Source organism: Moschus berezovskii, chromosome 17 (genome assembly GCF_049115385.1).
Source record: "Moschus berezovskii isolate FMDL1 chromosome 17, NW_MosBer_1.0, whole genome shotgun sequence".
Lineage (NCBI taxonomy): Eukaryota > Metazoa > Chordata > Mammalia > Artiodactyla > Moschidae > Moschus > Moschus berezovskii.
In genome coordinates, this window is record NC_142476.1 from 50723865 (window position 1) to 50739105 (window position 15241).

General features: G+C 41.6%; 1 protein-coding gene across 8 annotated transcripts in view; it reads left to right on the plus strand.

The window, feature by feature from the left end:
* The window catches only part of VPS13D (vacuolar protein sorting 13 homolog D), a 273340-nt gene that overhangs the window by 80975 nt on the left and 177124 nt on the right, over positions 1 to 15241 (plus strand). For all 8 annotated transcript variants that reach the window (XR_016039627.1, XM_088845450.1, XM_088845451.1 and 5 more), the window contains 7 exons: positions 2281 to 2546; positions 3681 to 3814; positions 6334 to 6489; positions 7654 to 7864; positions 8375 to 8449; positions 11451 to 11657; positions 13777 to 13866. Coding sequence is in view for 7 of the 8 variants with exons in the window: in XM_088845450.1 (XP_088701576.1) it covers positions 2281 to 2546; positions 3681 to 3814; positions 6334 to 6489; positions 7654 to 7864; positions 8375 to 8449; positions 11451 to 11657; positions 13777 to 13866 (1139 nt within the window). In the remaining variant the exon portion in view is untranslated. The remainder of the gene's footprint in view (positions 1 to 2280; positions 2547 to 3680; positions 3815 to 6333; positions 6490 to 7653; positions 7865 to 8374; positions 8450 to 11450; positions 11658 to 13776; positions 13867 to 15241) is intronic.

Here is a 15241-nt window from a genome sequence, read left to right on the forward strand (position 1 = left end):
AGGGTAAAGTGTTTCTGTGAAAAATGCTGTGTCTGTGTGAAGGAGACATGCACCACAGTGCCCTTTTTCTAGGGGCAGTGAGCCAGGTTTAGGAGAAACAAGAGACTAGAGAAGCCAGCCTTGAAAAAAAATCTCCTAATCAGCTTTTCCTGAATAGAAGCCCCTTTTAGGGCCGTGAAACAGGTATGTTTAGTAGCCAGAGCCCCAGAACCGATTTTGGGCTCACAGAACAAAGTTCAATCCCCAAAACTATCGGGGTGTCCCTGCCATCTTGTCTTACCCATCTCTGCCCACTAATACACTGACAGTGCCTGGCCCTGACCACACCATGGCTTGACGCCAGGCCTGAGAGTCCTTCTAGGGTTTTCACCTCAAATGTAGAATTGAGGGTAATGATGGCAATGAAACCAGTACCCCCTCCCCCTCTCCTGCAGCTCTACTTCTAGGTTGCTTGGGGTGTCTGCCACAGGAAACATCATCTTATTTGTCCTCCCTCTTTGGCTAAAAGATCTGGGGTCTCAGGCTAGTTCCAGATAGAGAAACCGTCATGTACTAGTATGTAAATTTGATGTTTATAAAGAAGTGATCTTAGACATTGAAGAAAGAGTGCCTGCCTCACTGATCTTTTAGAAACAGCCTGTAGTGGAGGGAACTGACATTTATCAGACCTGTTATGTGCCTGGTGCTTCCTGTTTTATTATTGCTCAGTTTATAAGTGAGAAAAGAGAAAGATAAATATATGATATTATTTATATGTGGGATCTAAAAAAAATGGTACAAATGAACTTATTTCAAAACAAAAATAGAGTCACAGATGTAGAAAACAATCGTCTTGTTACCAAGGTAAAGGGGGAGGAATGGTAAATTGGGAGATTGAGATTGACAGGTACACACTACTTTATATAAAATAGCAAACTAGTGAGGACTAACTGTATAGCACAGGGAACTCTACTCAATGCTTTGTAATGACCTATATGGGAAAAGAATCTTAAAAAAGAGAGTGGATATATATATATGTATAACTGATTCACTTTGTTCTACAGCAGAAACTAACATAATGTATATCAGCTATTTTGTTATTGTTCTTTAGTTGCTAAGTCATGTCCCACTAAGTCAGGTCCAACTCTTTTGTTTCATGGACTGAAGCCCGCCATGCTTCTCTGTCTTTGGGATTTTCCAGAGAAGCATACTAAAGTGGGTTGCTGTTTACTTCTCCAGGAGATCTTTCTGACCCAAGGGTTGAACCTGCTGATGACTTAGTGGTAAAGAATCTGTCTACTGATGCAGGAGATGCAGGTTCTATCCCTGGGACAGGAAGATCCCCTGGATAAGGAAATCAGTTATACTCCGATAAAAATTTTTTTTAAAAGTGAGGGAAGAGGCTCAGAGAAGGTAGACAACTTGCCCAAGATAACACAGCTTTTAAGTGGCATGATTTAAGCCCATGCTTTTTCTACCACACCAGGATTTCTCAAACTCAGCACTGGTGACATTGTAGGTTAGATCATTCCGTGTTGTGAAGGCTGTACTGTACATTATGGGTTGTTTAGCTGCATCCCTGATTTCTACCCACAAGATGCCTACAGGAACCCCTTCACCTATGACAAAAATGTCTCCAGACATTGCCAGATGATTCCCAGGGGATGGAAACACCTGCGATGGGGATATCTGAGAATTGCAGGATGACATACTTGCTACTGCTTTCTTATAATACATTCCTTCTCGTTTAAAAATATGATTGACTTTTGAAAACATATACTGAATGTTTTATTAGATTTGGGCTCAGAGTTTATTGATATTCAAAGCTTAGTTTAGAAGATGCTGGAGGGCTACCCTAGTGGCTCAGGTGTAAAGAATCCACCTGCCAATGCAGGAGATATGAGTTCGATCCCTGATCTGGGAAGATCATACATGGTGCGGAGCAGCTAAGCCCGTGTACCACAGCTATCGAGTCTGTGCTCTAGAGCCCAGGAGCCGCAACTACTGAGCCCACTTGTCGCAACTATGGAAGCCTGTGTATCCTAGAGCCCATGCTCCACAACACGAGAAACCCCCACAATGAGAAACCCAAGCCCTGCAACTAGAGAGTAGCCCCTGCTTGTCTCAACTAGAGAAAAGCCCACACAGCAGCAAACACCCAGTACAGCCATAAATAAATAAATAAAATAAAATGGAAAATGCTAGAGTATCACCTGCCCAAATTGAGTAATGTATTTGCAGGTTAGTGAAATGTCATGTTCCTCTTTTCCTATTTTATTTTTATGATCTTCTTTCTTGTAGGTCTACAAAGGATTCCTCCTGTTTCACAGTTGTTCTCAACAATCTCCGTGTGTTTCTCATATTTGACTGGCTGCTGTTGGTGCACGATTTTCTCCATACCCCCAGTGATATTAAGAAGCCAACTAAAGTTACTCCTTTTCGCCACCGTAACTTGAGCAGTGAATCTGCTGTAATTCCCAAAACTGTAAAAAGTGGAGTAGTTACCAAGCGGTCTTCCCTTCCTGTGTCTACCGAAAGGCACCTGGAGGTCAAGGTCAACGTAACAGGTAAGTGTATGTAGTTGTGAGTCACTGATTCTTGGTTTGGATTCTGGGTTAATTTTGTGTCTTACAGTATGACTTTTCTGTTGCCTCTGCATTTTGACACAAACACTTACATGTTTCCACGTTTTGCAGACTAACAACTGTTGACATTCTTGACCTCTGTTTTCAGATGGGAATTGCCTGGCCCACAGTGAAGGCTGCAAGATCTAGTCCCTCTCTTCTGACCTCCCCTAATGCATGTGCCTGGCCTGAGTACCCACCTGGGCAATGATCTTTTTTCCCAGTGTTAAATCTGGCTTCAATTTACTGTTTGATCTCCAGGGCCCCAACAAATGTGCCTTACTGAGTTTAGGCAAAAGTGGTATGTGAAAAATCTCAGTTTAGAAGACAGATAAATGAGGGGATTGGTGCTGACTTTACAAAAAGAATATTTTCCTTTATAAAAAGATTTACTATGGTTTTTGGTAACTAGTAGACTCTCATAGCACATCTGTACATATATGTGTATTTATTGTTATGTTTGTGATATATCCTACCTCCTGCACAGTGATTTGAAATAAGCTGGATATCTCATGGCATTTAAAATAGATTTAGTTTCAAAAGTTCAGTTTATACATGTTTTTTGATGAAAACAAAAATTAAATTTGCCATGTCCATGTCCAGATGAATAGAAAACTGTGTCTACCAATTTAAAAAGCAAAAAAAGTGGTCCACATTCTTTGTAAACTACCCTGAACATATACACAGATGACCCGGTGCTCTTTGCTGCCTGACCAACATCAGTATCTGAATCTGCTTCCTGGGAATTTAAAACAGATCGTCGCTTGGAGAAGGGGTGGTTTCCTGAGCTTCTTAGTATCTGTTCTGGCTCCCAGGAGACCTAGCATACAACTATATTCTAAAGAGAGAAAGTGTGTCCTGGTCTTATGCCTGTGCAGTGCTCCGTTGGCTCAGCTGCGCCTGGCCAGATCTGCAGGACCTGCTCAGGGTGTCAGCAGAATGTCGGCAGAATGCTGGACTTCTGATCTTTCTGGCTGACCTGTCGGCCCCCCACCCAGTAAATGTGCTGCCTGGTTTACGACCCCTGCTGCTTTCACTTCCCAGCTTTGGCCTAGTTGACGATACTGTCCTTTCCAGGCACGGAGTTTGTGGTTGTTGAAGATGTATCCTGCTTCGATACCAACGCCATCATTCTCAAAGGCACCACCGTGCTCACCTACAAGCCCCGATTTGTTGATCGGCCCTTTTCAGGAAGTTTGTTTGGCATTGAGGTAAGAAGTCTTTGTGTTGATTGAAGCACTCAATATTTGGCTTAAGAGAAAAGCATCTGGAGGATAATTTTACCTCCTAAACTTTCCTTCAGGGTGGTAATTAATGGGACCAGAGGACCCTTGCCCTCTTCTCTTCATTTTCTCCTCACATCTATCAGGTTATTCTAATGCGTGAATTCAGGCCCCCAGGGTCAGGCTGTGAATGTGTGGAGGGACTGCACCTCTTAGACCCAGCCTTCCCCAGAATGTTTAAGGAAGCTCTTCCAATCCCCCTTTCCCCAACAGGCTCCTGTCATGTCCTCCTGGTTCTGTGGGTCTAGGCCCTGGCTAATTTGTGAGGGTGAGGAAGGGGTCCTTGTTTCTCCTGCATCCCCTTCTGCACATTGAGTGCTTATCCTCGCGAAGACCTAGAGCTTTCTGGTTATAGAAACGTGATACTAAAGTGTTAGGGACTTTCCATGTTATCCTTCCAGGAATATCTGATCTAATAAGGGCACCTCTGGAGAGTCGGCCCTGACCTCAAGGGCTGAATCTCTAATTGTGATGCTCATGGCTCTGATTCAGTCTCATGAAGGAGATAATTTGCATTGGGATGGCTTTTGTAGCCAGAAGGTTACATTCTACAATATTATGCAAAAACTGCTGTGTCTCTTCTTAAGCCAGGATGTGTGGAGACAGAAGGAGAAAGGAGACTGGAGAAATGAGGCAGATTATTATCTCCTCTGGCAAATTTTCTTAAGTCACCGATCTCCGCTAATATTCCTCTTGTTAGAGTACTAGAATTACTCATGATGAGTAATTACTTGATGAGTACTAGAGTTACTCATCATTTGCTTCCCATTTATGATTAAACTTTTTCATGCTCAGTTCTTTCCAGTGGTATTTCAGAGGTTGAGGGAGCAAAAATTGCTTTCATCTTCAGCAGCAGATAGTACTTTTTTTTCTGGTCAGAAATAGCTGAATAAAACCTGTGGAGATTTTACTTCCCTACCACTTGTATCTCTCATGTAAAGAAACCTCAGTGTGAGAGGAAGGATTTGCCTGCTAGTGTGATGTGACTTGGTCCTGAAATTGCAGTTCGTCTGCTTTCCAAGCCTCCACAATACCAGCTTTGAACGGGAAAGTTTGGTGATTGATTAATGAACTGTCAGGTACAATTGGGTTTTGTGTAGCAGACGCCCGGGAAGAAAAAAGGAAAATGGAACTTTCCTGCTCCAGAATCTTAGAAAAACTCCGTGGCAAAATATTCAAGCTTCCTGGAAACTCCTTTCAGTCTTGTTCTTAAGGTGGCACAGTTGGATCTGAATTTTAAGACTACCCTAATACATCCTTGGGGGAGAATTTGTAAAGAACGCAAAATGAGCTAATGTTGAATACAGCAGAGGACCTTGGTGTCATATGCTTTTCAATAGCTCTAGAAAATGCCAGGCTTCCTTGGTGGCTCAGATGGTAAAGAGTCTGCCTGCAGTGTAGGATACCTAGATTTGATCCCTGGTTGGGAAGATCCCCTGGAAAGGAAATGGCAACCCACTCCAGTATTCTTGCCTGGAAAATCCCATGGATGGAGGAGCCCGGTAGGCTACAGTCCATGGGGTTGCAAAGAGTTGGACATGACTGAACGACTTCACTTTCTTTTTCTTTCTTTAGTAAATGCCAGAAAAGAGGAAGGAGCAAGGGAGACTAAAGCGATGCTTTCTTCTTCCTCCTCTACTCTTGCTGAGCATGCAGCATAATATGGTCCTGGAATGGGCGTCCTCCATCCCTATTCTCTCCTCATAAATATGTTTTATTTTATTTTATTTTTATTAGAACATCTCAAACGTACACAAAATAAACAGAATAATATAATGAACCCCTATGTACCTTTCACATAGCTTCAGTGATTAATGTATTTATTTTCACTTATGATAGTAACAACTGTATTACATGAAATTAGGGAAGGGGCGGGAAAAACCACTTATCATCACCTATCTCACCTACATAATCTCTTGACATTTTGATGTGTTTCTTCTATAGTTTTGGCGTAATGTTATTTTGATTGGGCTGCTTTTTCACAACCAGTATTGTAACTGTTTTCCTATCTTTCTAAGTAGTCTTTTAAACTGTTACTTTTAAATGGCTGCAAAATACTCTGCTGAGTAGATGGGGAATATCTTGAAAACATTGATTCTCTTAATTTTTTTTTTTTATTTAGCATTAAATGATGTTTCGGTGAATTTTTCTATATTTTGATCACTTGCTTGGACTAGCTCCCATCAAGAGTGGGATTATTGGATCAAAGGATGTGAGATGTTTAAGTCTCTTGTTATGTATTGCCAAACTGCCTTCCCCACGGGTGAAGCACTGTGCTGCTGGCAGTGGGTGAGAGCAACAGCCTCACTCTTCACAGTGTTCATTTCAGTGGTTGCTATGGGTCTTTCATAGTAGAGGACTGACTGAGATGGCCCCCTTTTCTCCTGGTGGTGAGACTCTTCCTAAATCAGACATTAATTTACGCCATATTGCATTTCATCCTCTAGGTGTTTTCGTGCCGACTGGGGAATGAGCACGACACAGCTCTTTCAATCGTCGATCCAGTACAAATTCATGTGGAGCTGGTGGGAAATTCTTCTTATCAGAATAGTTCAGGATTGATGGATGCATTCAATAGCGAAGATTTTCCTCCCATCTTAGAGGTAATGATGACAAGTCTGGATAACACACCGAGGCTCTTCCAAACACTTCCCTTTACTTGCACTACTTATTTACTCTGCCAGACTCAACAACAGTTCCATTACTTCAGCAAATACAAAATACATATGACATTGTCTCTGCCCTAGAAGATCTTTCAGGCTTGTGGAGGATCAAAGACCTTTTGATTGTCTGGTATGATCTTGAAGTTCTATGAAAATTTACAGAAAGCAGAGTTCAACATAGTTAGGGATATTGATTGTGAGTGAAACAAAAGAAGATCCGGGGGGTAGGATGTAAATAGGCTAAGAAGGAGAGCAGTTCTGAATTAGGAAGCAGCAAAGTCAGGGGTAGAAGTGGCCCAGCAGAGCTGAGACTGAGGGAGGTCTCACTGCCAGAAGTCTGGGGACGTGAGGAGGAGGGAGAGGAGAAGCAGAGCAGGTGAAGCCAGGCCAGGACCGGTTAAGACTTGGATGTTTGATTTCTTTGGTAGAGAGGGAGTAATTAATTCATGATCCATTTGAACTATAGGAGGTTTGAAAGAGAAAAGCCATTCTGACTTTTGGGCTTCAAAAAAAAAAAAAAAGGTAAAAGTAAGTAATTAATAAAGCACTATACCCAGACTTCAAGCAGACATTCCATTTTAAAGTGGCCTTGTGTTGGTGTCTGTACAGCTTTTTCCACTGGTAGCTAAATTGCTGACACCAGATTTTTAGAAATATTAATATAGAACTTGACTCATTTAAGGGTCTGTTTGAATAAAGGAGAGAGAAATTTTGTAGGGGGTCAGTTGGCTTCAGAAATTTAAAAAATTAAATAGACCAAAGCAAAATGGATTAACAGAGTGTTAATCAAGGATTGCCTTCCTCTGATTCTCTGCTTTGATGATTATATATACTTGTAAGAAAATCATTCTACCAAAGTATTAAGTGCTCTAGTAATTTTCCCCGCATAGTATTTTTTGTTTGGTACAGTTTTGTGACATTAGACCTCAAATCTGAGACATCTTACCTCATGGCTATTAGTGCTTGATTTCAAGGTCTCCCCAGTCTTCAAAATGAGGAAGTGTCTGTTGTATTTCTAAAACCAAAGTTAGAGTTGTACCTCTGAGAGGTGTAGACACAGAAGCACTGCAGCTTTAAAAACTGCCACCTTTTAAATCTTGTTAGATTCAGTTACAGGCCCTGGATATCAGACTCTCCTATAATGATGTTCAGCTGTTTCTTGCCATTGCAAAATCCATCCCAGAGCAAGCTAACACTGTGGTGCCAGACGCGGCGGCCTTGGAGGCCAGCTCTGTTCACAGCTACCTTCCCGGTGCTTCTCGAGGGGGAGAGGAAGTCAGAGAAGGGACAAGACACACCTTAGACCCTGTCTTGGGTAGGTATTTAACCATAAAACCCGTTCAGCCTTCCCCCAAACTCCCCTTCTTCTTAATGTTTAAGATTTTCTTTTGCACATTTAGATTATTCAGGGTATAATTGTCTGTCATTAAGTATAATTGTTAAGTCATAAGTATGACTAATTCTTATTTTTAAAATAAAGAAAACACCCCAAACCAACTATTCTAACCTACAGTATTTTTTCTTTTACCATTTCTTCTAGAGATACAAGTAATGCTAAGGTTTAGTTTTAAACTTTGTTTTCTTCCAAAAGTATATGGATAATAATACTGAGTTTCAGTTTTAAACTTTTAAAACACAGCCAATATTGGGAAAAGACTTAAAAACTTCAGGGTATACTTGATAACTTTCAGTTAGGAGCTTATTTTTGCCTAGAAGTGAAATGATTGAATCACCAGTTTCTGATTTCTTTTTTTGCTTCAGTTAGTCTGTGGGTTAATTTACATTAAATTACTTATAAAAATATATATACCATTTTCCCCTGTAGAATTACAGCTGGCTAGACTGCAGGAGCTGGGATTTAGCATGGATGACTGCCGCAAAGCTCTCTTGGTGTGTCAAGGTAATTTGAATAAGGCTTTTTCCTTTATCTATTATCTTGATAAACAATAATGTTTGATAATGTTTATCTTTCCATTTCCTCCCCTACTCCATGGATGCCTTAGTGAGCTGGAGTGTGTTTTGAAAGCCCTCTGTGGTTTTCTGTGGGCTGAATATAATCTTGGGCCAGTAATAACGGGCTGCAGTATTTTATGCTGGATGTAAATGTGGGCTCTGGAGCCGACTGCTTGGCTTCAGACCCTTGCGCTGTCACCTACTGGCTCCTTTCAGTGACCTGGGCAAGTTTGACCTCTCTGTTCCAGTGCTTCCTTAGCTGTACAAGTGAGGATTAGAGGGCCTCCCTTGGTCCTTTGTCGCTAAGAAGCACTCTATGCAAAACATACGGCATGTGCCCTGTAGACTAGCACTGTTGCTACTGGGAGTGGTAATGGTGATGACACTGATCAGCTTGACCATTGATAGAGCTCCTCTGTGTCTAGTCATGTTTCTTGTCAAATCCTCATTCCCTTGGTAGTGGCATTCTTAGCCTCACTTCAGATGGAGAAACTGGCTGAGACGGTTTGGTAAGGCTATGGTTGCTAAGATGGTTTCGTCTCAGGCTGTGTCTTGGCGTGGGGCTGGGATGGGTTTAAAGCCAGGTGTGCCCATCTTCCTTCCACTGTGTCACACCACTTCTCCACCTCCCTCTGTGCTCTCCTGTGTTTAAATCAGAGATACAACAAAAGCTGTGTTTTTTCCTAGTCTTGATACTTGGATGTATATCCTCCCTTTTTATTTCACTACGTACTATATACAGGCATACCTTGGAGATGTTAGGGGTTTGGTTCCAGACCACCAGAATAAAGAAAATACTGCAGTCAAGCGAGTCACACACATTTTTTGATTTCCCAGTGCGAATAAAAGTTGCTTTTACACTCTGTTGTAGTCGGTTGGGTGTGCAGTACCATTATGTCTATAAGAACAATGTATGTATCTTTATTAAGTAATGCTGTTGGGAAAATGGTGCTGATAGACTTGCTCAACACATAGTTGTCACAAATCTTCAATTTGTAAAAACTGCAGTATCAGCAAAGTGCAGTAAAACAAAGTATGCTCATGTATCCAACAAACACACACACACACACATATATATGCGCATGTGGTATTTATACATGTTGGTAGATTGTATTGCAAATGCTTTATAGAATTAGTTACAATTTTATTATAATATTAGCAGCATCCCTTGTCATTAAAATTATTTGTGAATGATTCTTTTACATTGATCTGAGGACGTATTATAATTTATTCTTCAGTTGTTTTTCATTCTTTATTATGCACAATTCTGTTATTAATATTTTTGTATATGAACTTTTGTCTACATCTCTTTCAGTTTCTTCGGTAGTGAGACTTAAAAAAAATGTATCTGTTTATTTGACTACACCAGATCTTCGATGTTTGATGTGGCATTTGGGACTTTTTAGTTGTCACACGTGGGATCTTTTAGTTGCAAACTCTTAATTGTGGCATAAGGAGTCTTAGTTGCAGCATGCAGGACCTAGTTCCTTCACTAGGAATTGAACCTGGGCCCTTAGCATTGGGCATTTGGAGTCTTAGCCGGTAAAGCACCAGGGAAGTCCCTCTTTGGTAGTGAGACTTGAAAGTAAAGTGAAAGTCTCTGTGTTGTGTCCAACTATACAGTCCATGGAATTCTCCAGGCCAGAATACTGGAGTGGGTAGTTGTTCCCTTCTCCAGGGGTTCTTCTCAACCCAGGGATCGAACCCAGGTCTCTTGCATTGGTGGTGGATTCTTTACCAGCTGAGCCACCAGTGAGACTTAGTATTGTAAAAACTGGATCAGAGGATATAGATATTTTTTGAGGCTCTTTACTTGAATTGATAAATCTTTTTCTGAAAGGATTGTACCAGGTTAAACTTTGACCACTTGTGTGGTCTTAACACATGATTGTTTGCATTACCTATCCTTTACCTCTGAAAACAGTTGAAAGGTAGGCCTAATTATCTTGTGTGCCTTAATTTCATTTTTTCCTAATCATCATTGCTTTTGGTGTAATTAACTTCATATCCCTTAATTTTTACATTTCTTTTTTTTTTAATTCTTTAACAATTCAACACATTAAAAAAATTTCTAAGAGCCTTTTGGATTTTTGTTACTCTTTATTTCTTTAGTACCTGAGATTTAGTTCCACCAATAATAAAGACGATAATACCATCTAATGTTTATAGAGCCTCTATTATATGCCAGGCTCTGATCTGAGAACCTCCCAGATGCTCACTTGTTTCCTCCTCATGGCAATCCTGTAAGTGGGTGCTGTCGGGCAGAGAGAGACCAAGCAACTTGCCCAAGAGCCAATATCTAGTCAGTGCAGGATCAAAAGCCAGGCCATCTTGCTCCAAAGCCTATGCCCTGAACCACCCACCACTGTTACATGCACTGTCCTCTGGTAATTTATACGTATGGGGCTGCATTGCTTTGCTTTTGGGTTCTGTTCTTTTTTAGCTTTGACTATCTGGTTGTGTTCCGGGGGCTGTTTAATAGTTTTACAGTACACACATGGTTGAGAAGACCAAGTATGTACAACCTAAGACCTTTGAGAACAGTTACAAAGCAGCACATCAGAATATGCAGAACTACATAGTGAAGATTAAATGCTTGAGTACCGAGTGGCACCTGGAAGTTTGGATCCTCTCCATTCCTCTTTTCTCCTCTCCTTCAGCAGATGTCTCTGTAGAGGAAGGATGGCTTCCTGCAAGCATTTTGAGCCAGGTCATGTGGTAAACTTGAGTAGAGGTGTGTAGTAAAGAGGGCCTTGTTCTGTTTGCTAAAAAAGCACAATTCCTATTATTGTCGTTTTCCTTGTTCTGTCTGAGACTACAATCTGGCATCAAGGTTCTCTTGGGCTGTCTAGTAGGTCCCTATCAAATGTATTTCTCTGTTTCCCCTGTGAGTTGCTTGAGTAGCAGTGGGAACGTGTCCAACTGATCACCTTTCGATTTCTTCACAGGTCAGCTGAAAAAAGCAGCCAGTTGGTTGTTCAAGAATGCTGAACCCCGGACATCCCTTTCCCTGGCCTCCAACAGCCAGCAGAGCCAGGGGGCGGCCCCGGCCCGGTTGATCTCAGGCGTGGAGATGAAAGCCGAGAGTGTGTGTATCTGCTTTATTGATGACTGCATGGACTGCGACGTGCCTCTAGCCGAGCTCACCTTCTCCCGTGAGTGCTCGCCCAACCCTTAGGTTCATCTCCAAGATTGGCAGCGACTGCTGTCTTTTCTTCGTGTTACTCATGCTCTTCCTTTCCTAATAGCATGGGAGAGATTTAGATAATAGTTTTACATGTGTTTTCCATTATTTGTTTTTTAAAGACATGTATTTATTTGCTGTATGTGGCCTTCAGACTGTGGGTTGGGAATAACAGAAATTGTCGTTGATGAAATTTCTGTTCTGTTAACATTGTGCGTGCTCAATCACTAAGTCGTGTCTGATTGCTTGTGACCCCGTGGAGTATAGCCCACCAGGCTCCTCTGTCCATGGAATTTTCCAGGCACGAATACTGGAGTGTATTGCCATTTCTTCCTCTAGGGGATCTTCCTGACCCAGGGATCAAACACGTCTCTTATGTCTCCTGCATTGACAGGTGGATTCTTGGATTCCCACATGGGATGTGCCACATGGGAAGCCATTGTTCTATAAACAGCCTTAGTTAAATAATTCATGATCTCTCCATTTTGTTTATGTTTTCATGTATCTAAAGATTGTAGTTGTTGTTGTTTAGTCACTAAGTCGTGTACAACTCTTTGTGACCCTATGGCTGTAAGCCACCAGGTTCCTTTGTCCGTGTGATTTCCTAGGCAAGAATACTAGAGTGGATTGCCATTTTCTTCTCCAGGAAGGTGGGTTGCCATCTTCCCTGAGCCAGGGATCAAACCCATGTCTCCTGCATTGACAGGTGGGTTTTGTACCTCTGAGCCACCTCTGGCTTCAGGGAACCCCAAAGATTATAGGGAGTACTGTTATTAAAGGGATTTAAAAGATAAACATAGCAAATAGGGTTTCCATGCTATATAGAAAATTTAAAAACACAGAGGCTTGTTAGAACGCTCATCCCATTGTCTCCTCCATAGGGCCAGACAGAAAGAGAAACCCTGTTCATCTGAGAGCTGTCCCTCAGCAGAGTGGGGACGACTGTAGAAGGGCTTTATCCTCAATCACATCACTGTAAGCCATGTTAGATGCAGCTACTAAAGAGAGGAAAGTCTCACTTCTGTGTTTACTTTTAATTTTCCATCATTTTGATCTCGTAAGTCACTTTTCCCTTCAAGGAAAATTCAGTTCTGGGGATTTAGTTCAACCTTTTACACACTGTGGGAGTTTTCCTTTTCTCTGTGTTTCTAGGCTCCAAAGGGCCACTTGATTAAAACTAACAATGGGAATTTTGACTGTTTGTGTGAGTGTCTTTTCTGCAGAAAATAATTTTTATTTTTCTATGGTAATCTTAGCATTTTGAGCCAATATTCTTGAGGGCATGACTGTTCTCATTACACTACCTTCTTTTCAGATATTCAGGAAAAATGTGTTTTTTATGTTTCCTGATTGCTGGGGCTGGGATTGGTGGGGAGGCAAATGAGGCATTTACCTCATTCACAACACTTAAAGGGCAACCACAAAAATCAGTGATTAAGATAAATAATACTTTAATGCAATATTTTTAAAAATCAGAATTTATTAAATAAAAATCCCGTGATGAACAAAATATCAAATTTGTGTGTGTTCTGTAAAATCATTAGTGTTAATTATAACTAATAGCTCTTTGGGCTTCTCGGGTGGTGCTAGCCATAGAGAACCGCCTGCCAGTGCAGGAGATTTAAGAGACACAGGCTCAATCCCTGGGTCGGGAAGATCCCCTGGAGGAGGAAATGATAACCCACTCCAGTTTTCTTGCCTGGAGAATCCCATGGACAGAGGAGCCTGGAGGCTTACAGTCCATGGGGTTGCAAAAAGTTGGACACAACGGAAGTGACTGGGCACAGCAGGTCTTTATTTTGATCAAGGTAACATCAGTTTATAACATACAACTTTCTTCTGTACAGCCTCATGTTTCCACTTCTGTATACACTGCAGTGTGCTCACTACCAAAAATTTAGTTTCTCTCCATCACCATACAGTTGATCACCCTTGCCCCCACCCCCGTCCCTGCCCCTCTGGGAGCCCTTACTCTGTTCTCTGTATCTTTGTGTTTGTTTTTCCAACATCTCTTTAATATGCTGTGTCAGCAACAGAAAGTTTTGGTTGTTTCTGCCCCACCGCTACAATAAGATTTGCTTTCATTGCAGGACTGAATTTTCTACAGCATGTAAGAACTAGCCCTGAAGGCTACGCCCACTTCACCCTTTCTGGAGATTATTATAACCGTGCTCTGTCAGGTCAGTATAATTATCACGGGATTTAAAACACACACTTTAGCATTTGCCTGGGCCTGCTGCTGCTGCTGCTGCTAAGTTACTTCAGTCATGTCCGACTCTGTGTGACCCCCATAGATGGCAGCCCATCAGGCTCCCCCGTCCCTGGGGTTCTCCAGGCAAGAACACTGGAGTGGGTTGCCATTTCCTTTTCCAGTGTGTGAAAGTGAAAAGGGAAAGTGAAGTCTCTGCGTAAATCTTACATGAAGCAACGGAGTGGGACAGGACAGGGAAAGATGAAAAATAAGGGCACGAGCACAAAAGATACAGATTTTTTTTCATATTTCTAAAAATATATTTGGTATGTCACAACGGAATTATTTAAAGTTTCCGTAGTTAATTCTTTTTGATCCTGGAGTTTGGCTCATTTCAGAACATGAAATTGCTCAATAGTGAAGGATCACTCATCTGGCCCTGAGAGTAGCTAACTTTCAAGTGAAGATTCAAGCCCACACACATTCTGAACTTAAGGCCTCCTCACTTCCTACTGGGCTTGTCTCATTAGAAGAGCACCGAGTCAGTGACGGCAGATAGCCTGCCTTGCATGCGTACGTACTATCTCTTCAGTTGTGTCTGACTGTGTGATGCTATGGACTGTAGCCTGCTGGGTGCGTCTGTCCTGAGGATTCTGGCTAGGATCGTTGAGTACTGGAGTGGATTGCCATGCCCTCCTCCAGGAAATCTTCCCTGCCCAGAAATTAAACCCGAATCTCTTATGTCATCTGCGTTGGCAGGCAGGTTCTTTACTATTAGTGCCACCTGGGAAGCTGGTAAATGAGTATAACCTGCATTGTTTATTCCCTAAAGTAGAATGTGGTTGCTCAGGGCAAGCTGTTCTTCCAGATACATAAACCTGGATACAGTGCAAGCCATTTTCATGTTTCTTTCCTTCCATTGGAAAGACCAGGGTAAGGATCTATACAGATGGACATTCAAGAACATTCTGGTAACAGGGCTGAACAGTTTGAGCTGTGACATTCTTTGCCTTAAAGAGAGTTCTTTATAGGTATGGACAGAGTAAACCAAGTAGTGTTGAAGGGCGGTTGCTCCCTTTGAAGTCAGTGGAAAATTAAGCTTCCAGTGTGTTTTGCTGCCTGCTAATTGTTCTAGAGTATGTGTCACATGCAATTTTATATGTTAGTTAACATTCTCCCGTCTCTGTTCTGGATTCACTTAAAGGCAACACTCTTTTTTCCTAATTGTTCAAAATGTTTAACTTCAGAATAATGGTCCCAGCCCTGCTAGTTGAGAGAAAATTTTACAGGGCATATGGTAGCTATTTTTTTTTTTTGAGAATCATTTATTTTCCCAGAGAAAATATTGGTTACTTTTACAGTTG